This window comes from Salvelinus fontinalis, unplaced genomic scaffold (assembly GCF_029448725.1).
Source record: "Salvelinus fontinalis isolate EN_2023a unplaced genomic scaffold, ASM2944872v1 scaffold_0474, whole genome shotgun sequence".
Taxonomy (NCBI): domain Eukaryota; kingdom Metazoa; phylum Chordata; class Actinopteri; order Salmoniformes; family Salmonidae; genus Salvelinus; species Salvelinus fontinalis.
Genome location: NW_026600683.1, coordinates 1 through 25,000, shown reverse-complemented (window position 1 = coordinate 25,000; position 25,000 = coordinate 1). Strand labels below are relative to the sequence as shown.

The window sequence follows — 25,000 nt, the reverse complement described above, 5'->3', positions numbered from 1 at the left end:
CAGGACGACTGCACCGTATTGAGGGGAGGATGGATGGGGCCATGTATCGCGAGATCTTGGCCAACAACCTCCTTCCCTCAGTAAGAGCATTGAAGATGGGTCGTGGCTGGGTCTTCCAGCATGACAACGACCTGAAACACACAGCCAGGGCAACTAAGGAGTGGCTCCGTGAGAAGCATCTCAAGGTCCTGGAGTGGCCTAGCCAGTCTCCAGACCTGAACCCAATAGAAAGTCTTTGGAAGGAGCTGAAAGTCCGTATTGCCCAGCGACAGCCCCGAAACCTGAAGGATCTGGAGAAGGTCTGTATGGAGGAGTGGGCCAAAATCCCTGCTGCAGTGTGTGCAAACCTGGTCAAGAACTACAGGAAACATATGATCTCTGTAATTGCAAACAAAGGTTTCTGTACCAAATATTAAGTTCTGCTTTTCTGATGTATCAAATACTTATGTCATGCAATAAAATGCAAATTAATTACTTAAAAATCATACAATGTGATTTTCGGGATTTTTGTTTTAGATTCCGTCTCTCAAAGTTGAAGTGTACCTATGATAAAAATTACAGACCTCTACATGCTTTGTAAGTAGGAAAACCTGCAAAATCGGCAGTGTATCAAATACTTGTTCTCCCCACTGTGTATATATATATATGAAGCATGGAGGTGTATATATATATATATATATACAGTGTTGTAATGATGTACAAATGCTTTAAGTACGAAAGGGAAAATAAATAAACATAAATATGGGTTGTATTTACTAGAGGTCGACCGATTATGATTTTTCAACGCCGATACCGATTATTGGAGGACCAAAAAAGCCGATTTTATATAAGAAAAAAAAGGATTTATTTGTAATAATGACAATTACAACAATACTGAATGAACACTTATTTTAATTTAATATAATACATCAATAAAATCAATTTAGTCTCAAATAAATAATGAAACATGTTCAATTTGGTTTAAATAATGCAAAAAAAGTGTTGGAGAAGAAAGTAAAAGTGCAATATGTGCCATGTAAAAAAGCTAACGTTTAAGTTCCTTGCTCAGAACATGAGAACATATGAAAGCTGGTGGTTCCTTTTAACATGAGTCGTCAATATTCCCAGGTAAGAAGTTTTAGGTTGTAGTTACTATAGGAATTCTAGGACTTTTTCTCTATACCATTTGTATTTCATATACCTTTGACAATTGGATGTTCTTATAGTATTGCCAGTGTAACAGTATAGCTTCCATCCCTCTCCTCGCCGCTACCTGGGCTCGAACCAGGAACACATCGGCAATAGCCACCCTCGAAGCAGCGTTACCCATGCAGAGCAAGGGGAACAACTACTGCAAAGGCTCCGAGCGAGTGACGTTTGAAACGCTATTAGCGCGCACCCAGCTAACTAGCTAGCCATTTCACATCTGTTACACCAGCCTAACCTCGGGAGTTGATAGGCTTGAAGTCATAAACAGCTCAATGCTTGAAGCACAGCGAAGAGCTGATGGCAAAACGCACGAAAGTGCTGTTTGAATGAATGCTTACGAGCCTGTTGGTGCCTACCATCGCTCAGTCATACTGCTCTATCAAATCATAGACTTAGTTATAACATAATAACACACAGAAATACGAGCCTCGGGTCATTAATATGGTCGAATCCGGAAACTATCATCTCAAACAAAACGTTTATTCTTTCAGTGAAATAAGGAACCGTTCCGTATTTTATCTAACGGGTGGCATGCATAAGTCTAAATATTCCTGTTACATTGCACAACCTTCAATGTTATGTCATAACTACGTAAAATTCTGGCAAATTAGTTCGCAACGGGCCGGGTGGCCCAAACTGTTGCATATACCCTGACTTTGCGTGCAATGAACGCAAGAGAAGTGACACAATTTCACCTGGTTAATATTGCCTGCTAACTTGGATTTCATTTAGCTAAATATGCAGGTTTTAAAATATATACTTCTGTGTATTGATTTTAAGAAAGGCATTGATGTTTATGGTTAGGTACACGTTGGATCAACGACAGTCCTTTTTTGCAAATGCGCACTGCATCGATTATAAGCAATGCAGGACACGCTAGATAAACTAGTAATATCATCAACCATGTGTAGTTAACTAGTGATAATGTTAAGAAACTTAGATACTTGTATGCTCAGTCAGATTATACGCAGGACAACCTAGATAATACCTAGTAATATCATCAACCATGTGTAGTTAACTAGTGGTTATGATTGATTGTTTTTTATAAGATAAGTTTAATGCTAGCTAGCAACTTACCTTGGCTTCTTACTGCATTCGCGTAACAGGCGGGCTCCTCGTGGAGTGCAATGTATGGCAGGTGGTTAGAGAGTTGGACTAGTAACCGTAAGGTTGCAAGATTGAATCCCCGAGCTGACAAGGTAAAAATCTGTCGTTCTGCCCCTGAACAAGGCAGTTAACCCACCGTTCCCCGGTAGGCCGTCATTGAAAATAAGAATGTGTTCTTAACTGACTTGCCTCGTTAAAAAAGGTGTAAAAAAATAAAAACGGCCAAATCGGTGTCCAAAAAAAACGATTTCCGATTGTTATGAAAACTTGAAATCGGCCCTAATTAATCGGCCATTCCAACCTCTAGTATTTACAATGGTGTTTGTTCTTCACTGGTTGCCCTTTTCTTGTGGCAACAGGTCACACATCTTGCTGCTGTGATGTCACACTGTGGTATTTCACCCAGTAGATATGGAAGTTTATAAATATTGGATTTGTTTTCGAATTCTTTGTGGGTCTGTGTAATCTGAGGGAAATATGTGTCTCTAATATGGTAATACATTTGGCAGGAGGTTAGAAAGTGCAGCTCAGTTTCCACCTCATTTTGTGGGCAGTGTGCACATAGCCTGTCTTCTCTTGAGAGCCATGTCTGCCTACGGCAGCCTTTCTCAATAGCAAGGCTATGCTCACTGAGTCTGTACATAGTCAAAGCTTTCCTTAAGTTTGGGTCAGTCACAGTGGTCAGGTATTCTGCCACGGTGTACTCTCTGTTTAGGGGACAAATAGCATTCTAGTTTGCTCTTTTTTTTTTTGTTAATTCTTTCCAATGTGTCAAGTAATTATCTTTTTGTTTTCTCATGATTTGGTTGGGTCTCTCTCTGTCTCTCCAGGCGCAGTAAGTATGATATCCTGATGGAGTTGACCTCTAACCTCCTGTCAGAGGCGCCCAACCACATAGCCTCCATGATCACACTACGAGACCAACTGGTGAGACCTCCGTGTGTGTGTTCCAGTCAACAGTGCATTGTTGTGCGGACCTTGTATGCATGTGTACCAGGACAGGCAGTGTGTGGTTAAAGAGTGTGTATCAGGACAGGCAGTGTGAGGTTAGAGAGTGTGTATCAGGACAGTGTGTGGTTAGAGAGTGTGTATCAGGACAGTGTGTGGTTAGAGAGTGTGTATCAGGACAGTGTGAGGTTAGAGAGTGTGTATCAGGACAGTGTGAGGTTAGAGAGTGTGTGGTTAGAGAGTGTGTATCAGGACAGTGTGAGGTTAGAGAGTGTGTATCAGGACAGTGTGTATCAGGACAGTGTGTGGTTAGAGAGTGTGTATCAGGACAGTGTGAGGTTAGAGAGTGTGTATCAGGACAGTGTGAGGTTAGAGAGTGTGTATCAGGACAGTGTGAGGTTAGAGAGTGTGTGGTTAGAGAGTGTGTATCAGGACAGTGTGAGGTTAGAGAGTGTGTATCAGGACAGTGTGTATCAGGACAGTGTGTGGTTAGAGAGTGTGTATCAGGACAGTGTGAGGTTAGAGAGTGTGTGGTTAGAGAGTGTGTATCAGGACAGTGTGTGGTTAGAGAGTGTGAGGTTAGAGAGTGTGTATCAGGACAGTGTGTGGTTATAGAGTGTGTATCAGGACAGTGTGTGGTTAGAGAGTGTGTATCAGGACAGTGTGTGGTTATAGAGTGTGTATCAGGACAGTGTGTGGTTAGAGAGTGTGTATCAGGACAGTGTGAGGTTAGAGAGTGTGTATCAGGACAGTGTGTGGTTAGAGAGTGTGAGGTTAGAGAGTGTGTATCAGGACAGTGTGAGGTTAGAGAGTGTGTATCAGGACAGTGTGAGGTTAGAGAGTGTGTATCAGGACAGTGTGAGGTTAGAGAGTGTGTGGTTAGAGAGTGTGTATCAGGACAGTGTGGGGTTAGAGAGTGTGAGGTTAGAGAGTGTGTATCAGGACAGTGTGAGGTTAGAGAGTGTGTATCAGGACAGTGTGAGGTTAGAGAGTGTGTATCAGGACAGTGTGGGGTTAGAGAGTGTGAGGTTAGAGAGTGTGTATCAGGACAGTGTGAGGTTAGAGAGTGTGTATCAGGACAGTGTGAGGTTAGAGAGTGTGTATCAGGACAGTGTGAGGTTAGAGAGTGTGTGGTTAGAGAGTGTGTATCAGGACAGTGTGAGGTTAGAGAGTGTGTGGTTAGAGAGTGTGTATCAGGACAGTGTGTGGTTAGAGAGTGTGTATCAGGACAGTGTGTGGTTAGAGAGTGTGTATCAGGACAGTGTGAGGTTAGAGAGTGTGTATCAGGACAGTGTGTGGTTAGAGAGTGTGTGGTTAGAGAGTGTGTATCAGGACAGTGTGGGGTTAGAGAGTGTGAGGTTAGAGAGTGTGTATCAGGACAGTGTGAGGTTAGAGAGTGTGTATCAGGACAGTGTGAGGTTAGAGAGTGTGTATCAGGACAGTGTGGGGTTAGAGAGTGTGAGGTTAGAGAGTGTGTATCAGGACAGTGTGAGGTTAGAGAGTGTGTATCAGGACAGTGTGAGGTTAGAGAGTGTGTGGTTAGAGAGTGTGTATCAGGACAGTGTGAGGTTAGAGAGTGTGTGGTTAGAGAGTGTGTATCAGGACAGTGTGTGGTTAGAGAGTGTGTATCAGGACAGTGTGTGGTTAGAGAGTGTGTATCAGGACAGTGTGAGGTTAGAGAGTGTGTATCAGGACAGTGTGAGGTTAGAGAGTGTGTATCAGGACAGTGTGTGGTTAGAGAGTGTGTGGTTAGAGAGTGTGTATCAGGACAGTGTGTGGTTAGAGAGTGTGTATCAGGACAGTGTGTGGTTAGAGAGTGTGTATCAGGACAGTGTGAGGTTAGAGAGTGTGTATCAGGACAGTGTGAGGTTAGAGAGTGTGTATCAGGACAGTGTGTGGTTAGAGAGTGTATATCAGGGCAGTGTGAGGTTAGAGAGTGTGTGGTTAGAGAGTGTGTATCAGGACAGTGTGAGGTTAGAGAGTGTGTATCAGGACAGTGTGAGGTTAGAGAGTGTGTGGTTAGAGAGTGTGTATCAGGACAGTGTGAGGTTAGAGAGTGTGAGGTTAGAGAGTGTGTATCAGGACAGTGTGAGGTTAGAGAGTGTGAGGTTAGAGAGTGTGTATCAGGACAGTGTGAGGTTAGAGAGTGTGTATCAGGACAGTGTGAGGTTAGAGAGTGTGAGGTTAGAGAGTGTGTATCAGGACAGTGTGAGGTTAGAGAGTGTGTGGTTAGAGAGTGTGTATCAGGACAGTGTGAGGTTAGAGAGTGTGAGGTTAGAGAGTGTGTATCAGGACAGTGTGAGGTTAGAGAGTGTGAGGTTAGAGAGTGTGTATCAGGACAGTGTGAGGTTAGAGAGTGTGAGGTTAGAGAGTGTGTATCAGGACAGTGTGTGGTTAGAGAGTGTGTATCAGGACAGTGTGAGGTTAGAGAGTGTGTATCAGGACAGTGTGGGGTTAGAGAGTGTGAGGTTAGAGAGTGTGAGGTTAGAGAGTGTGAGGTTAGAGAGTGTGTGGTTAGAGAGTGTGTATCAGGACAGTGTGAGGTTAGAGAGTGTGTATCAGGACAGTTATAGGTTAGAGAGTGTGTATCAGGACAGTGTGAGGTTAGAGAGTGTGTATCAGGACAGTGTGGGGTTAGAGAGTGTGTATCAGGACAGTGTGGGGTTAGAGAGTGTGTATCAGGACAGTGTGTGGTTAGAGAGTGTGAGGTTAGAGAGTGTGAGGTTAGAGAGTGTGTATCAGGACAGTGTGAGGTTAGAGAGTGTGAGGTTAGAGAGTGTGTATCAGGACAGTGTGAGGTTAGAGAGTGTGTATCGGGACAGTGTGAGGTTAGAGAGTGTGTATCGGGACAGTGTGAGGTTAGAGAGTGTATATCAGGACAGTGTGAGGTTAGAGAGTGTGTATCAGGACAGTGTGTGGTTAGAGAGTGTGTATCAGGACAGTGTGAGGTTAGAGAGTGTGTGGTTAGAGAGTGTGTATCAGGACAGTGTGAGGTTAGAGAGTGTGTATCAGGACAGTGTGAGGTTAGAGAGTGTGTATCAGGACAGTGTGAGGTTAGAGAGTGTGTATCAGGACAGTGTGGGGTTAGAGAGTGTGTATCAGGACAGTGTGTGGTTAGAGAGTGTGTATCAGGACAGTGTGTGGTTTAGACAGTGTGAGGTTAGAGAGTGTGTATCAGGACAGTGTGAGGTTAGAGAGTGTGTGGTTAGAGAGTGTGTATCAGGACAGTGTGTGGTTAGAGAGTGTGTGGTTAGAGAGTGTGTATCAGGACAGTGTGAGGTTAGAGAGTGTGTATCAGGACAGTGTGGGGTTAGAGAGTGTGTATCGGGACAGTGTGAGGTTAGAGAGTGTGTATCAGGGCAGTGTGAGGTTAGAGAGTGTGTATCAGGACAGTGTGGTTAGAGAGTGTGTATCAGGACAGTGTGTGGTTAGAGAGTGTGTATCAGGACAGTGTGAGGTTAGAGAGTGTTTATCAGGACAGTGTGAGGTTAGAGAGTGTGTATCAGGACAGTGTGAGGTTAGAGAGTGTGTATCAGGACAGTGTGAGGTTAGAGAGTGTTTATCAGGACAGTGTGGGGTTAGAGAGTGTGTATCAGGACAGTGTGGGGTTAGAGAGTGTGAGGTTAGAGAGTGTGTATCAGGACAGTGTGTGGTTAGAGAGTGTGTATCAGGACAGTGTGAGGTTAGAGAGTGTGTATCAGGACAGTGTGAGGTTAGAGAGTGTGTGGTTATAGAGTGTGTATCAGGACAGTGTGTGGTTAGAGAGTGTGTATCAGGACAGTGTGAGGTTAGAGAGTGTGTATCAGGACAGTGTGTGGTTAGAGAGTGTGTATCAGGACAGTGTGAGGTTAGAGAGTGTGTATCAGGACAGTGTGGGGTTAGAGAGTGTGTATCAGGAGAGTGTGAGGTTAGAGAGTGTGTATCAGGACAGTGTGAGGTTAGAGAGTGTGTATCAGGACAGTGTGGGGTTAGAGAGTGTGTATCAGGACAGTGTGTGGTTAGAGAGTGTGTATCAGGACAGTGTGTGGTTAGAGAGTGTGTATCAGGACAGTGTGTGGTTAGAGAGTGTGTATCAGGACAGTGTGAGGTTAGAGAGTGTGTATCAGGACAGTGTGTGGTTAGAGAGTGTGTATCAGGACAGTGTGAGGTTAGAGAGTGTGTATCAGGACAGTGTGAGGTTAGAGAGTGTGTATCAGGACAGTGTGAGGTTAGAGAGTGTGTATCGGGACAGTGTGGGGTTAGAGAGTGTGAGGTTAGAGAGTGTGTATCAGGACAGTGTGAGGTTAGAGAGTGTGTGGTTAGAGAGTGTGTATCGGGACAGTGTGTGGTTAGAGAGTGTGTATCAGGACAGTGTGTGGTTAGAGAGTGTGTGGTTAGAGAGTGTGTATCAGGACAGTGTGTGGTTAGAGAGTGTGTATCAGGACAGTGTGTGGTTAGAGAGTGTGTATCAGGACAGTGTGGGGTTAGAGAGTGTGTATCAGGACAGTGTGAGGTTAGAGAGTGTGTATCAGGACAGTGTGTGGTTATAGAGTGTGTATCGGGACAGTGTGAGGTTAGAGAGTGTGTATCGGGACAGTGTGTGGTTAGAGAGTGTGTATCAGGACAGTGTGTGGTTAGAGAGTGTGTGGTTAGAGAGTGTGTATCAGGACAGTGTGTGGTTAGAGAGTGTGTATCAGGACAGTGTGGGGTTAGAGAGTGTGAGGTTAGAGAGTGTGTATCAGGACAGTGTGGGGTTAGAGAGTGTGTATCAGGACAGTGTGAGGTTAGAGAGTGTGTATCAGGGCAGTGTGAGGTTAGAGAGTGTGTATCAGGACAGTGTGTGGTTAGAGAGTGTGTATCAGGACAGTGTGTGGTTAGAGAGTGTGTATCAGGACAGTGTGTGGTTAGAGAGTGTGTATCAGGACAGTGTGAGGTTAGAGAGTGTGTATCAGGGCAGTGTGAGGTTAGAGAGTGTGTATCAGGACAGTGTGTGGTTAGAGAGTGTGTATCAGGACAGTGTGGGGTTAGAGAGTGTGTGGTTAGAGAGTGTGTATCAGGACAGTGTGAGGTTAGAGAGTGTGTATCAGGACAGTGTGAGGTTAGAGAGTGTGAGGTTAGAGAGTGTGTATCGGGACAGTGTGTGGTTAGAGAGTGTGTATCAGGACAGTGTGAGGTTAGAGAGTGTGTATCAGGACAGTGTGTGGTTAGAGAGTGTATATCAGGGCAGTGTGAGGTTAGAGAGTGTGTATCAGGACAGTGTGAGGTTAGAGAGTGTGTATCAGGACAGTGTGAGGTTAGAGAGTGTGTATCAGGACAGTGTGTGGTTAGAGAGTGTGTATCAGGACAGTGTGTGGTTAGAGAGTGTGTATCAGGACAGTGTGAGGTTAGAGAGTGTGTATCAGGACAGTGTGAGGTTAGAGAGTGTGTATCAGGACAGTGTGAGGTTAGAGAGTGTGAGGTTAGAGAGTGTGTATCAGGACAGTGTGTGGTTAGAGAGTGTATATCAGGGCAGTGTGAGGTTAGAGAGTGTGAGGTTAGAGAGTGTGTATCAGGACAGTGTGAGGTTAGAGAGTGTGTATCAGGACAGTGTGGGGTTAGAGAGTGTGAGGTTAGAGAGTGTGGGGTTAGAGAGTGTGTATCAGGACAGTGTGAGGTTAGAGAGTGTGAGGTTAGAGAGTGTGGGGTTAGAGAGTGTGTATCAGGAGAGTGTGAGGTTAGAGAGTGTGGGGTTAGAGAGTGTGTATCAGGACAGTGTGAGGTTAGAGAGTGTGTATCAGGACAGTGTGTGGTTAGAGAGTGTGTATCGGGACAGTGTGAGGTTAGAGAGTGTGTATCAGGACAGTGTGTGGTTAGAGAGTGTGTATCAGGACAGTGTGTGGTTAGAGAGTGTGTATCAGGACAGTGTGAGGTTAGAGAGTGTGTATCAGGACAGTGTGTGGTTAGAGAGTGTGTACCAGGGCAGTGTGTTTTCTCTCTGCAGAGTATCAGTGAGAAGACCTTCAAGCGTATGTATCAGTACATGCAAGCCGCCAAACTGGTCCAAGTGGTCATTAAACCTGTTGAACACCTCAACCCTACAGTAGGACCATGTGACACCAGGAGAGGTATGTACCCTACACACTACCTCACTACCTCAACCCTACAGTAGGACCCTGTGACACCAGGAGAGGTATGTACCCTACACACTACCTCACTACCTCACTACCTCAACCCTACAGTAGGACCATGTGACACCAGGAGAGGTATGTACCCTACACACTACCTCACTACCTCAACCCTACAGTAGGACCATGTGACACCAGGAGAGGTATGTACCCTACACACTACCTCACTACCTCACTACCTCAACCCTACAGTAGGACCATGTGACACCAGGAGAGGTATGTACCCTACACACTACCTCACTACCTCACTACCTCAACCCTACAGTAGGACCATGTGATACCAGGAGAGGTATGTACCCTACACACTACCTCACTACCTCAACCCTACAGTAGGACCATGTGACACCAGGAGAGGTATGTACCCTACACACTACCTCACTACCTCACTACCTCTACCCTACAGTAGGACCTTGAGACACCAGGAGAGGTATGTACCCTACACACTACCTCATTACCTCAACCCTACAGTAGGACCTTGTGACACCAGGAGAGGTATGTACCCTACACACTACCTCACTACCTCACTACCTCAACCCTACAGTAGGACCATGTGACACCAGGAGAGGTATGTACCCTACACACTACCTCACTACCTCACTACCTCAACCCTACAGTAGGACCATGTGACACCAGGAGAGGTATGTACCCTACACACTACCTCACTACCTCACTACCTCAACCCTACAGTAGGACCATGTGATACCAGGAGAGGTATGTACCCTACACACTACCTCACTACCTCAACCCTACAGTAGGACCATGTGACACCAGGAGAGGTATGTACCCTACACACTACCTCACTACCTCACTACCTCTACCCTACAGTAGGACCTTGAGACACCAGGAGAGGTATGTACCCTACACACTACCTCACTACCTCAACCCTACAGTAGGGCCCTGTGACACCAGGAGAGGTATGTACCCTACACACTACCTCACTACCTCACTACCTCAACCCTACAGTAGGACCCTGTGATACCAGGAGAGGTATGTACCCTACACACTACCTCACTACCTCAACCCTACAGTAGGACCCTGTGACACCAGGAGAGGTATGTACCCTACACACTACCTCACTACCTCACTGCCTCAACCCTACAGTAGGACCCTGTGACACCAGGAGAGGTATGTACCCTACACACTACCTCACTACCTCACTGCCTCAACCCTACAGTAGGACCCTGTGACACCAGGAGAGGTATGTACCCTACACACTACCTCACTACCTCAACCCTACAGTAGGGCCCTGTGACACCAGGAGAGGTATGTACCCTACACGCTACCTCGCTACCTCACTACCTCAACCCTACAGTAGGGCCCTGTGACACCAGGAGAGGTATGTACCCTACACACTACCTCATTACCTCAACCCTACAGTAGGACCTTGTGACACCAGGAGAGGTATGTACCCTACACACTACCTCACTACCTCACTACCTCAACCCTACAGTAGGACCTTGTGACACCAGGAGAGGTATGTACCCTACACACTACCTCACTACCTCACTACCTCAACCCTACAGTAGGACCCTGTGACACCAGGAGAGGTATGTACCCTACACACTACCTCACTACCTCACTACCTCAACCCTACAGTAGGACCTTGTGACACCAGGAGAGGTATGTACCCTACACACTACCTCACTACCTCACTACCTCAACCCTACAGTAGGACCCTGTGACACCAGGAGAGGTATGTACCCTACACACTACCTCACTACCTCACTACCTCAACCCTACAGTAGGACCCTGTGACACCAGGAGAGGTATGTACCCTACACACTACCTCACTACCTCACTACCTCAACCCTACAGTAGGACCTTGTGACACCAGGAGAGGTATGTACCCTACACACTACCTCACTACCTCACTACCTCAACCCTACAGTAGGACCCTGTGACACCAGGAGAGGTATGTACCCTACACACTACCTCACTACCTCAACCCTACAGTAGGACCCTGTGACACCAGGAGAGGTATGTACCCTACACACTACCTCACTACCTCAACCCTACAGTAGGACCCTGTGACACCAGGAGAGGTATGTACCCTACACACTACCTCACTACCTCACTACCTCAACCCTACAGTAGGACCCTGTGACACCAGGAGAGGTATGTACCCTACACACTACCTCACTACCTCAACCCTACAGTAGGACCCTGTGACACCAGGAGAGGTATGTACCCTACACACTACCTCACTACCTCAACCCTACAGTAGGACCCTGTGACACCAGGAGAGGTATGTACCCTACACACTACCTCACTACCTCAACCCTACAGTAGGACCCTGTGACACCAGGAGAGGTATGTACCCTACACACTACCTCACTACCTCACTACCTCAACCCTACAGTAGGACCATGTGACACCAGGAGAGGTATGTACCCTACACACTACCTCACTACCTCAACCCTACAGTAGGACCCTGTGACACCAGGAGAGGTATGTACCCTACACACTACCTCACTACCTCACTACCTCAACCCTACAGTAGGACCCTGTGACACCAGGAGAGGTATGTACCCTACACACTACCTCACTACCTCAACCCTACAGTAGGACCCTGTGATACCAGGAGAGGTATGTACCCTACACACTACCTCACTACCTCAACCCTACAGTAGGACCATGTGACACCAGGAGAGGTATGTACCCTACACACTACCTCACTACCTCACTACCTCAACCCTACAGTAGGACCATGTGACACCAGGAGAGGTATGTACCCTACACACTACCTCACTACCTCACTACCTCAACCCTACAGTAGGGCCCAGTGACACCAGGAGAGGTATGTACCCTACACACTACCTCACTACCTCAACCCTACAGTAGGGCCCTGTGACACCAGGAGAGGTATGTACCCTACACACTACCTCACTACCTCAACCCTACAGTAGGGCCCTGTGACACCAGGAGAGGTATGTACCCTACACACTACCTCACTACCTCAACCCTACAGTAGGGCCCTGTGACACCAGGAGAGGTATGTACCCTACACACTACCTCACTGCCTCAACCCTACAGTAGGACCCTGTGATACCAGGAGAGGTATGTACCCTACACACTACCTCACTACCTCACTACCTCAACCCTACAGTAGGGCCCTGTGACACCAGGAGAGGTATGTACCCTACACACTACCTCACTACCTCAACCCTACAGTCGACCCCTGTGATACCAGGAGAGGTATGTACCCTACACACTACCTCACTACCTCAACCCTACAGTAGGGCCCTGTGACACCAGGAGAGGTATGTACCCTACACACTACCTCACTACCTCAACCCTACAGTAGGCCCCTGTGACACCAGGAGAGGTATGTACCCTACACACTACCTCACTACCTCACTACCTCAACCCTACAGTACGATCCTGTGACACCAGGAGAGGTATGTACCCTACACACTACCTCACTACCTCACTACCTCAACCCTACAGTAGGACCCTGTGACACCAGGAGAGGTATGTACCCTACACACTACCTCACTACCTCAACCCTACAGGAGGCCCCTGTGACACCAGGAGAGGTATGTACCCTACACACTACCTCACTACCTCACTACCTCAAACCTACAGTAGGACCCTGTGACACCAGGAGAGGTATGTACCCTACACACTACCTCACTACCTCAACCCTACAGTAGGACCCTGTGACACCAGGAGAGGTATGTACCCTACACACTACCTCACTACCTCAACCCTACAGTAGGGCCCTGTGACCCTGGCCGAGATCCTATGAGGGTGTTTTGGGGAGTTGGGATGTGTAAATTAATAATAATAAAATTATCACGTGTATTAATACTAACTTGTACATGTGAAACAGGACAGATATAATCACCCAGTCTGACGGCTGGTTCTCCTAGACACTAACTCAGATATAATCACCCAGTCTGATGGCTGGTTCTCCTAGACACTAACTCAGATATAATCACCCAGTCTGAAGGCTGGTTCTCCTAGACACTAACTCAGATATAATCACCCAGTCTGACGGCTGGTTCTCCTAGACACTAACTCAGATATAATCACCCAGTCTGGTGGCTGGTTCTCCTAGACACTAACTCAGATATAATCACCCAGTCTGGTGGCTGGTTCTCCTAGACACTAACTCAGATATAATCACCCAGTGTGATGGCTGGTTCTCCTAGACACTAACTCAGATATAATCACCCAGTGTGATGGCTGGTTCTCCTAGACACTAACTCAGATATAATCACCCAGTCTGACGGCTGGTTCTCCTAGACACTAACTCAGATATAATCACCCAGTCTGACGGCTGGTTCTCCTAGACACTAACTCAGATATAATCACCCAGTCTGATGGCTGGTTCTCCTAGACACTAACTCAGATATAATCACCCAGTCTGATGGCTGGTTCTCCTAGACACTACCTCAGATATAATCACCCAGTCTGATGGCTGGTTCTCCTATACACTAACTCAGATATAATCACCCAGTCTGATGGCTGGTTCTCCTAGACACTAACTCAGATATAATCACCCAGTGTGATGGCTGGTTCTCCTATACACTATGCCCTATACACTATGCCCTATACACTAAGCCCTATACACTACGCCCTTTGTTCTGTCTGACACCCTGTTCCCTTCCTCACTAACTCCCCCTTCCTTACTCTCCTTGTCCTCACTGAGGCCGCCTTGTTCCCTAACCCCTCGTCTCCTCTCCTCTAGGCACCAAGGTAGTGGCTCGCTGTCTGAAGCTAATCAAACCCTACGTGAGGAAGGAGGTGGTCGAGGATGACGATGATAACGACGACGATGATGGGGGAGGAGCAAATAGGAAGACCGTCCCCACAGAGGGGCGGATCATGGAGAGAGACTTGCTCTCACAGGCCTATGGGATCAGTACGTTCTGGTTTGCTCTTTTCTTATTGGCCAAAATATTGGTGTAGAAATAGGTATTTTCCTTTTTTTTAAGGCAAGGAAACATTTCCATTTGTGATTGTTTGAATGTCTTACTCTCTGCTTTGTGATTGGCTGATCTAGTCGTGTCCTGCGGGACCAAGGGCATCTCTCAGAGTGCACTGCGTGCGAGGATGTGCATCGGCAATCTGGAGTCTCGTATGATCTGCCGACTGCTGGAGAGGACAGACATGATCAAGGTAAAAGTCTGTGTATACACATTCAATAAATATATTCATAGAAATGTCATCTACTGTGATGTCACCATTGTTTTGTCATAGATCATCATTGATCTGTCATTTTTCTGTCGTCATGTCAAAGCTTATTGAGCTATGTCTGTTTGCCGTGTATATGTAAAATTTCCCATGTTTAAAAAATAAATAAATATGAAATGGGACAATTGTGTGTGTGTTCCCGTGTGCCCGTCCGTCCCTCAGGGGTTCATGGAAGACGAGGGTCGTCAGAGGACCACTAAGTACCTCGGCCATATGCATGTAGATGAGTCCGATCTGCTTCAACATCTAGTTAAAGAGCAGGAGCGATCAGACAGGCTTCGCGCTGGAGGGGGAGGAGGGGAAGGAGAGGGGGTCCCCAAAACCCCAGCACAGGCCACCCCAAAAACACCAGCTACCCCAAAGACTCGGCCTACCCCAAAAACACCAGCTACCCCAAAGACTCGGCCTACCCCAAAAACACCAGCTACCCCAAAGACTCGGCCTACCCCAAAAACCCCATCGCTTCTGGAACCTCTGGGAGACACTGAGGGAGAGGAGGAGGAGGAGAGAGAGAGGGATGAGGAAGACAAAGACTGGGAAGTCAAGAAGAAAGGGAAGAAGGGAGCGAAGAAGAAAAATGCAAAAGAAAAGAAAGTGGGCAAGATGTCTCTCCTGAAGCAGTCCAAACTCAACTTCCTGGTACCTCATCACTCTACACCCATCACGAGTAAGTACCCAACACCTTAAATACTGACCTAACTCTACTTCCTGGTACCTCATCACTCTACACCCATCACGAGTAAGTACCCAACACCTTAAATACTGACCTAAATCTACTTCCTGGTACCTCATCACTCTACACCCATCACGAGTAAGTACCCAACACCTTAAATACTGACCTAACTCTACTTCCTAGTACCTCATCACTCTACACCCATCACGAGTAAGTACCCAACACCTTAAATACTGACCGAACTCTACTTCCTGGTACCTCATCACCCTAACACCCATTTCCCTACACCTTAGCATCCTGTAGGGGTTCAATCTAACCAATGCTCACTTAAGATTTCATCTCCATTTACACTGCATTTGGAAAGTATTCAGACCCCTTCACTTTTCCTGCATTTTACAGCCTTATTCTAAAATAATAAAAAATAAATAAAAAATCCCTCATCAGTCTACACACAACACTCCAGAATGACAAAGCAAAAACAGGTATTTAGACATTTCTGCAAAAGTATAAAAATAAAAAAATTAAAAAAATCTCACATTTACATAAGAATTCAGACCCTTTACTCAGTACTTTGGTAGCGATTACAGCCTCAAGTCTTCTTGGGTATGATGCTATAAGTTTGGCACACCTGTATTTGGGGTGTTTCCCCCATTCTTCTCTGCAGATCCTCTCAATCTCTGTCAGGTTGGATGGGGAGCGTCGCTACACAGATATTTTCAGGTCTCTCCAGAGATGTTCGATCGGGTTCAAGTCCGGGCTATAGCTGGGCCACTCAAGGACATTCAGAGACTTGTCCTGAACCTACTCCTGCGTTGTCCTGTTAGAAGGTGAACCTTCGTCCCAGTCTGAGGCTCTGGAGCAGGTTTTCATCAAGGATCTCTGGGTTCCTTGTTCTGTTCATCTTTCCCTCGATCCTGACTAGTCTCCCTGACGCTGGAAAACACCCCCACAGCATCCCCACAGCTCCGCTCACCTTTGCTTTGATCCTGACTAGTCTCCCTGACGCTGAAAAACATCCCCACAGCTCCGCTCATCTTTGCTTTGATCCTGACTAGTCTCCCTGACGCTGAAAAACATCCCCACAGCTCCGCTCATCTTTGCTTTGATCCTGACTAGTCTCCCTGACGCTGAAAAACACCCCCAGAGCATCCCCACAGCTCCGCTCATCTTTGCTTTGATCCTGACTAGTCTCCCTGACGCTGGAAAACACCCCCACAGCATCCCCACAGCTCCGCTCATCTTTGCTTTGATCCTGACTAGTCTCCCTGACGCTGGAAAACACCCCCACAGCATCCCCACAGCTCCGCTCATCTTTGCTTTGATCCTGACTAGTCTCCCTGACGCTGGAAAACACCCCCACAGCATCCCCACAGCTCCGCTCATCTTTGCTTTGATCCTGACTAGTCTCCCTGACGCTGGAAAACACCCCCACAACATGATGCTGCCACCACCATGCTTCACCTTAGGGATGGTGCCAGGTTTCCTTCAGATGTGACACTTGGCATTCAGGCCAAAGAGTTCAATCTTGGTTTCATCAGCCCAGAGAATCTTGTTTTTCATGGTCTGAGAGTCTTTAGGTGCTTTTTGGCAAACTCTAAGCGGGCTGTTGTGAGCCTTTTACTGAGGAGTGGCTTCTGTCTGGCGACTCTACCATAAAGGCCTGAATGGTGGAGTGCTGCAGAGATGGTTGTCCTTCTGGAAGGTTCTCCCATCTCCACAGAGGAACTATAGAGCTCTGTCAGAGACCGTCGGGTTCTTGGTCACCTCCCTGACCAAGGCCCTTCTCCCCGATTGCTCAGTTTGGCCAGGCGGCCAGCTCTAGGAAGAGTCTTGGTGGCTCCAAACTTCTTCCATTTAAGAATGATGGAGGCCACTGTGCTGTTGGGGACCTTCAAAGCTGCAGACATTGTTTGGTACCCTTCCCCAGATCTCTGCCTCGACACAATCGTGTCTCGGAGCTCAATGGACAATTCCTTCGACCTCATGGCTTGGTTTTTGCTCTGACATTCACTGTCAACTGTGGGACCTTATATAGACAGGTGTGTGCCTTTCCAAATAATGTCCAATCAATTGAATTTACCACAGGTGGACTCCAATCGAGTTGTAGAAACATCTCAAGGATGATCAATGGAAACAGGATGCACCTGAGCTCAATTTCAACTGTCATAGCAAAGGGTCTGAATACTTATGTAAATACGGTATTTCTGTTTTTACATTTCTAAAAACTGGATTTCGCTTTGTCATTATGGGGTATTGTGATGTCATTATGGGGTATTGTGATGTCATTATGGGGTATTGTGATGTCATTATGGGGTATTGTGGGTAGATTGAATTTTAAAAATATATTTTTACAATAAGGATGTAACATAATGTGGAAAAAGTGAAGACGTCTGGCTGTCAGGTTGAGGAATTGTATCAGATCTATTTCTATCTGTGATGTTTCACGCCCCTGAATATTCCCCTGCTTTACCTTGGTTCACTTGCCTCTCAGGTAAGACCACACCCCCTACCAAAGGTGGAGCCAATCAGGAGCCAGAGCTGGAGTCTACGCTCAGCCCAGAGGAGGAGTCAAAATTCTGTCCTGACGTTTCATTGGACCAGACGGGGAGTATGTTCGAAGGCAACAGCCAAGCAGGGAACAGCGTCACGGTCGTCGAGGAGATCCCCAGTCAGAAGGTGAGGCTGTGTGTCTCTAACATTATGGTGTAAGATGTCTTTAAATCTAGTGCACGAATTCCCTGTCTGAATCCCTCTCCTCTTCCTCCCTCCGTCTCTGTTTGGTCAGGAGCACCAACGCCAGACGTACCGCCTGCTGAAGAGGAAGAACGTGATTGTGGAAGCTGTCCAGAGCCTCAAGATCATAGAGGGCCTCTTCACGTCAGTCACACCACTTCCTGTCTCACTGGGATTTGTAGTTTAAAACAATATATAAATAATCCTGAATCTGATTATATTGCTCTTCTCATCCCCCCCTCCTCTCTCTCTCTGTCTCTCTCTCTCTCTGTCTCTCTCTCTCTCTGTCTCTCTGTCTCTCTGTCTCTCTCTCTGTCTCTGTCTCTCTCTCTGTCTCTCTCTCTCTCTGTCTCTCTCTCTCTCTCTCTCTCTCTCTCTCTGTCCCTCTCTCTCTCCCCCCTCTGTGTCTCCCTCCAGAATCCAGAGGTTGGTTCAGGATGAGGAGAAGCTAGAGGGTGTGATCACCAAGTGTTGTAAGAAGTCTATCCTGCGTCTCATCAGATCTCTGTCTAAAGAGGGAATGCTCAAACTGTTCAGAACCACTGTTATACAGGACGGAGTCAGCAAGAAGGTACACACACTGCGCACACACACACACTGGACACACACACACACACACACTGGACACACACACACACACACACACACACACACACTGGACACACACTGGACACACACACTGCACGCACACTGGACACACACACACTGGACACACTGCACACACACACTGGACACACGGACACACACACACACACACACACACTGGACACACACACACACACTGCACACTGGACACGGACACACTGGACACACACTGGATGTACACACTGGACCCACATAAACAGACAGACATTCACCCGTGCATTTACAGCTTGTAACTAGTTTCTCTAACTGTGTATTTTGTCTCCCTCTCTCCTCCTCTCTTCCTTTCTTCCTCTCCTCCTCTCTTCCTCTCCTCCTCTCCTCCTGCTCCTCTCCTCCTCTCCTCCTGCTCCTCTCCTCCTCTCCTCCTGCTCCTCTCCTCCTCTCCTCCTGCTCCTCTCCTCCTCTCCTCCTGCTCCTCTCCTCTCCTCTCCTCTCCTCTCCTCTCCTCTCCCCTCCTCTCCTCTCCTCTCCTCTCCCCTCCTCTTCACCCCCTCTCTTCTCTCTTCCTCTCTTCCTCCTCTCTTCTTCTCCCCTCCTGTCTCCTCCTCCTCTCCTCCTCCTCTCCTCTCCTCTCCTCTCCTCTCCTCTCCTCTCCTCCTCCACTCCTCCTCCTCTCCTCTCCTCCTCCTCTCCTCCTCCTCTCCTCCTCCTCTCCTCCTCCTCTCCTCCTCCTCTCCTCTCCTCCTCCTCTCCTCTCCTCTTCTCCCCCACTCCTCTCCTCTCCCCTCCTCTCCCCTCCTCTCCTCTCCTCTCCCCTCCTCTCCCCTCCTCTCCTCTCCTCTCCCCTCCTCTCCCCTCCTCTCCCCTCCTGTCTCCTCCTCCTCCTCCTCTCCTCCTCCTCTCCTCCAGGTGGAGTTTATAGTCCACCCCTCTGTCTCTCCTAGTGATGCTGTAGTGAAGTCGGCTATAGAACAGGTCCGCTTCCGCATCTCCAGCTCCTACCCTGCTGCACGGTGAGACGGACGGACGAACAGACGGACGCACTGACAGACGGACAGACGGACACACTGACAGACGGACGGGTGGACGCACTGACAGACGGACGGATGGACGGACGGATGGATGGACGGACGGACGGACGGACGCACAGACACACTGACAGACAGACACACTGACAGACAGACTCACTGACAGACAGACTCACTGACAGACAGACTCACTGACAGACAGACTCACTGACAGACAGACTCACTGACAGACAGACTCACTGACAGACAGACTCACTGACAGACAGACTCACTGACAGACAGATTCACTGACAGACAGATTCACTGACAGACAGATTCACTGACAGACAGATTCACTGACAGACAGATTCACTGACAGACAGATTTAAGAGTAAAGACTCCTCTATAACTGCTCTCTCTTTCATTTCTCTCTATCCTTCTCTCTCTCTGTAGTAATGAAATGCAGGAGGAGGAGAAGGCTAAGGAGAGAGAGAGGAGCAGTGTGGGAAATGAGGTCCCTGCTGAACCCCAGAATATGACAACAGAGGACAAAGACAAACAACTGAAGACCTTCAAACCTTCTATAGGTGAACTTCTGTGTGGTGTGAGATGGTGGTAACCCTGCTACCTGGAATATGACTGTTCAGTAGCTGACAAGCCTCTCTGTCTCTCTCTGTCCCTCTCTGTCTCACTCTCTCTCTCTCTCTCTGTCTCTGTCCCTCTCTCTGTCTCTCTCTGTCTCACTCTCTCTCTCTCTCTCTGTCCCTCTCTGTCTCACTCTCTCTCTCTCTCTCTGTCTCTGTCTCTCTCTGTCCCTCTGTCTCCCCCGTCTCTCTCTGTCCCTCTGTCTCCCCCCGTCTCTGTCTCTGTCCCTCTCTGTCCCCCTCTGTCTCCCCCGTCTCTCTCTGTCTCCCCCCGTCTCTGTCTCTGTCCCTCTCTGTCCCTCTCTGTCTGCCCCCGTCTCTCACTCTGTCTCTCTCTCTGTCTCCCCCGTCTCTCACTCTGTCTCTCTCTCTGTCTGCCCCCGTCTCTCTCTCTCTGTCTCCCCCGTCTCTCTCTCTGTCTCTCTCTGTCCCTCTCTGTCTCTGTCTCCCCCCGTCTCTGTCTCTGTCCCTCTCTGTCCCTCTCTGTCCCTCTCTGTCTCTCTCTGTCTCCCCCCGTCTCTGTCTCTGTCCCTCTCTGTCTGCCCCCGTCTCTCTCTGTCCCTCTCTGTCTCCCCCGTCTCTTCCTCTGTCTCTCTCTCTCTGTCCTTCTCTGTCTGCCCCCGTCTCCCCCCGTCTCTCTCTGTCCCTCTCTGTCTGCCCCTGTCTCTTCCCCTGTCTCTCTCTCTCTCTCTGTCTGCCCCTCTGTCTGCCCCTCTCTGTCTATGTCTCCCCCGTCTCTCTCCCTCCGTCTGTCTCCCCCCGTCTCTCTCTGTCCCTCTCTCTCTGTCCCCCGCCTCTCTCTCTGTCCGCCCCCGCCTCTCTCTCTGTCCGCCCCCGCCTCTCTCTCTGTCCGCCCCCGCCTCTCTCTCTGTCCGCCCCCGCCTCTCTCTCTGTCCGCCCCCGCCTCTCTCTCTGTCCGCCCCCGCCTCTCTCTCTGTCCGCCCCCGCCTCTCTCTCTGTCCGCCCCCGCCTCTCTCTCTGTCCGCCCCCGCCTCTCTCTCTGTCCGCCCCGTCTCTCTCTGTCTCTCTCTCTCTCTCTCTCTGACTGTCTCTCTCTGTCCGCCCCCAGTCCCAGGTCTCAGCAGGTCTTTGGGGTACCAGCCTAAGATGCCACGTCTGAGACTGACACACACCTTCTTGTGGTACGCACCAGTATTAGCCTTAAACTAACTAGTCCCACAGTCAGTATTACCCTTAAACTAACTAGTCCCACAGTCAGTATTACCCTTAAACTAACTAGTCCCACAGTCAGTATTACCCTTAAACTAACTAGTCCCACAGTCAGTATTACCCTTAAACTAACTAGTCCCACAGTCAGTATTACCCTTAAACTAACTAGTCCCACAGTCAGTATTACCCTTAAACTAACTAGTCCCACAGTCAGTATTACCCTTAAACGAACTAGTCCCACAGTCAGTATTACCCTTAAACGAACTAGTCCCACAGTCAGTATTACCCTTAAACGAACTAGTCCCACAGTCAGTATTACCCTTAAACGAACTAGTCCCACAGTCAGTATTACCCTTAAACGAACTAGTCCCACAGTCAGTATTACCCTTAAACGAACTAGTCCCACAGTCAGTATTACCCTTAAACGAACTAGTCCCACAGTCAGTATTACCCTTAAACGAACTAGTCCCACAGTCAGTATTACCCTTAAACGAACTAGTCCCACAGTCAGTATTACCCTTAAACGAACTAGTCCCACAGTCAGTATTACCCTTAAACGAACTAGTCCCACAGTCAGTATTACCCTTAAACGAACTAGTCCCACAGTCAGTATTACCCTTAAACGAACTAGTCCCACAGTCAGTATTACCCTTAAACGAACTAGTCCCACAGTCAGTATTACCCTTAAACGAACTAGTCCCACAGTCAGTATTACCCTTAAACGAACTAGTCCCACAGTCAGTATTACCAGTATTACCCTTAAACGAACTAGTCCCACAGTCAGTATTACCAGTATTACCCTTAAACTAACTAGTCCCACAGTCAAGCAACTTTTCCCTTTGTCGGATAAACTATTTTGAATTAAATTAAATATATTGTTCTAGGAAAAATGGTATTTCATGCCACCCAGTGTACACTGGGCAACGTAAGGGGTTCAGTTAATAGTATTTCATACCACACAGTGTACACTGGGCAACGTAAGGGGTTCAGTTAATAGTATTTCATACCACACAGTGTACACTGGGCAACGTAAGGGGTTAGTTAATAGTATTTCATACCACACAGTGTACACTGGGTAACGTAAGGGGTTCAGTTAATAGTATTTCATACCACCCAGTGTACACTGGGCAACGTAAGGGGTTCAGTTAATAGTATTTCATACCACACAGTGTACACTGGGCAACGTAAGGGGTTCAGTTAATAGTATTTCATACCACCCAGTGTACACTGGGCAACGTAAGGAGGTTCAGTTAGTAGTATTTCATACCACACAGTGTACACTGGGCAACGTAAGGGGTTCATTATTAATGAAGCCAGAGAAACACTTGTTAAAACCATATCAATATTTATCATTGATGAAATGTGTTCCTAGGTATCTGGTCTACGGACACCCCCTGAGACACCCCTCTACCCCCTCTACCGCCACTCCCCCTGACCTCCACAACACCCCCAGCTCTATCGTCCTCCCCACTGATAACCCTGGTGTCCAGACGACCTACCCCACCACCCCCGGTAACCCCTCACAACCCCAAACTACACACCCTGACGACACCCATCCTTCTAGCTCTGAAAACACAGACCTCACCACCTCAACCCCCCGAAACACAGACTCCCCCGATCCCCAGAACTCGGACCTCCCCGACACCCAGAACTCGGACCTCCCCGACACCCAGAACCCACCCACTGACAACGCTGCAGTAAGTGACCCCGCCTCCACAGAGGGCCAGCCAGGCCTGCCCACTGACCCGGAAGTGATGTCATCGTTGGCGGAGGAAGGGCAGGAGGGGATCAATCTGACAGATGTCGGACACGACCCTGACATGAAAGGTACATTACAGAAATATTTGAATTAATGCTAACCTCCCTTGTTATTGGTACGAGAATATGTGAATTAATGCTAACCTCCCCTGTTATTGGTACGAGAATGTGAATGAATGCTAACCTCCCCTGTTATTGGTACTAGAATATGTGAATTAATGCTAACCTCCCCTGTTATTGGTACTAGAATGTGTGAATGAATGCTAACCTCCCCTGTTATTGGTACTAGAATGTGTGAATGAATGCTAACCTCCCCTGTTATTGGTACTAGAATGTGTGAATGAATGCTAACCTACCCTGTTATTGGTACTAGAATGTGTGAATTAATTCTAACCTCCCCTGTTATTGGTACTAGAATATGTGAATTAATGCTAACCTCCCCTGTTATTGGTACTAGAATGTGTGAATTAATTCTAACCTCCCCTGTTATTGGTACTAGAATATATGAATGAATGCTAACCTCCCCTGTTATTGGTACTAGAATGTGTGAATTAATTCTAACCTCCCCTGTTATTGGTACTAGAATATATGAATTAATGCTAACCTCCCCTGTTATTGGTACTAGAATGTGTGAATGAATGCTAACCTCCCCTGTTATTGGTACTAGAATGTGTGAATTAATTCTAACCTCCCCTGTTATTGGTACTAGAATATATGAATTAATGCTAACCTCCCCTGTTTTTGGTACTAGAATGTGTGAATTAATTCTAACCTCCCCTGTTATTGGTACTAGAATATATGAATGAATGCTAACCTCCCCTGTTATTGGTACTAGAATGTGTGAATTAATTCTAACCTCCCCTGTTATTGGTACTAGAATATATAAATTAATGCTAACCTCCCCTGTTATTGGTACTAGAATGTGTGAATGAATGCTAACCTCCCCTGTTATTGGTACTAGAATGTGTGAATTAATTCTAACCTCCCCTGTTATTGGTACTAGAATATATGAATTAATTCTAACCTCCCCTGTTATTGGTACTAGAATATATGAATTAATGCTAACCTCCCCTGTTATTGGTACTAGAATATGTGATTGGTACTAGAATATATGTTGGTACTAGAGTATGTAATTCACGGTAGCATCCCGCATTCACGGCAGCATCCCGCATTCACGGCAGCATCCCGCATTCACGGCAGCATCCCGCATTCACGGCAGCGTCCCGCATTCACGGCAGCGTCCCGCATTCACGGTAGCATCCGCATTCACGGCAGCATCCCGCATTCACGGCAGCATCCGCATTCACGGTAGCATCCGCATTCACGGTAGCATCCCGCATTCACGGTAGCATCCGCATTCACGGTAGCATCCGCATTCACGGTAGCATCCGCATTCACGGTAGCATCCCGCATTCACGGCAGCATCCCGCATTCACGGCAGCATCCCGCATTCACGGCAGCATCCCGCATTCACGGTAGCATCCCGCATTCACGGTAGCATCCCGCATTCACGGTAGCATCCGCATTCACGGTAGCATCCCGCATTCACGGTAGCATCCCGCATTCACGGTAGCATCCCGCATTCACGGTAGCATCCGCATTCACGGTAGCATCCGCATTCACGGTAGCATCCCGCATTCACGGCAGCATCCCGCATTCACGGCAGCATCCCGCATTCACGGCAGCATCCCGCATTCACGGTAGCATCCCGCATTCACGGTAGCATCCCGCATTCACGGTAGCATCCCGCATTCACGGTAGCATCCCGCATTCACGGTAGCATCCCGCATTCACGGTAGCATCCCGCATTCACGGTAGCATCCCGCATTCACGGTAGCATCCGCA

At 47.9% G+C, this 25,000-nt stretch overlaps 2 protein-coding genes across 5 annotated transcripts in view; both read left to right on the top strand.

The window, feature by feature from the left end:
• The window catches only part of LOC129846188 (general transcription factor 3C polypeptide 1-like), a 32,962-nt gene extending 9,690 nt beyond the window's left edge, over positions 1–23,272 (top strand). The window contains exons 4-15 of the mRNA XM_055914158.1: positions 3,126–3,222; positions 9,203–9,326; positions 14,080–14,253; positions 14,395–14,510; positions 14,748–15,252; positions 17,750–17,934; positions 18,044–18,135; positions 18,409–18,562; positions 19,486–19,589; positions 20,037–20,170; positions 21,297–21,369; positions 22,770–23,272. Coding sequence (XP_055770133.1) covers positions 3,126–3,222; positions 9,203–9,326; positions 14,080–14,253; positions 14,395–14,510; positions 14,748–15,252; positions 17,750–17,934; positions 18,044–18,135; positions 18,409–18,562; positions 19,486–19,589; positions 20,037–20,170; positions 21,297–21,369; positions 22,770–23,250 — 2,239 coding nt within the window. The 3' untranslated portion in view covers positions 23,251–23,272. The remainder of the gene's footprint in view (positions 1–3,125; positions 3,223–9,202; positions 9,327–14,079; positions 14,254–14,394; positions 14,511–14,747; positions 15,253–17,749; positions 17,935–18,043; positions 18,136–18,408; positions 18,563–19,485; positions 19,590–20,036; positions 20,171–21,296; positions 21,370–22,769) is intronic.
• Positions 3,230–6,478, top strand: LOC129846189 (neurogenic locus notch homolog protein 2-like). 4 transcript variants are annotated; one of them, XM_055914160.1, is made up of 2 exons: positions 3,230–5,411; positions 6,132–6,478. In XM_055914160.1, exons 1-2 carry the CDS (start codon positions 3,282–3,284, stop codon positions 6,390–6,392), a joined length of 2,391 nt encoding a protein of 796 aa, XP_055770135.1. In that variant the 5' UTR covers positions 3,230–3,281; the 3' UTR covers positions 6,393–6,478. The 4 variants fall into 4 exon arrangements, with proteins under 4 accessions (XP_055770135.1, XP_055770136.1, XP_055770138.1 ...); XM_055914161.1 differs by lacking the exon at positions 6,132–6,478 and having other exon boundaries at positions 3,230–4,361; positions 4,512–5,913; XM_055914163.1 differs by lacking the exon at positions 6,132–6,478 and having other exon boundaries at positions 3,230–4,766; positions 4,917–5,913.
• Positions 23,273–25,000: the final 1,728 nt, after the last annotated feature.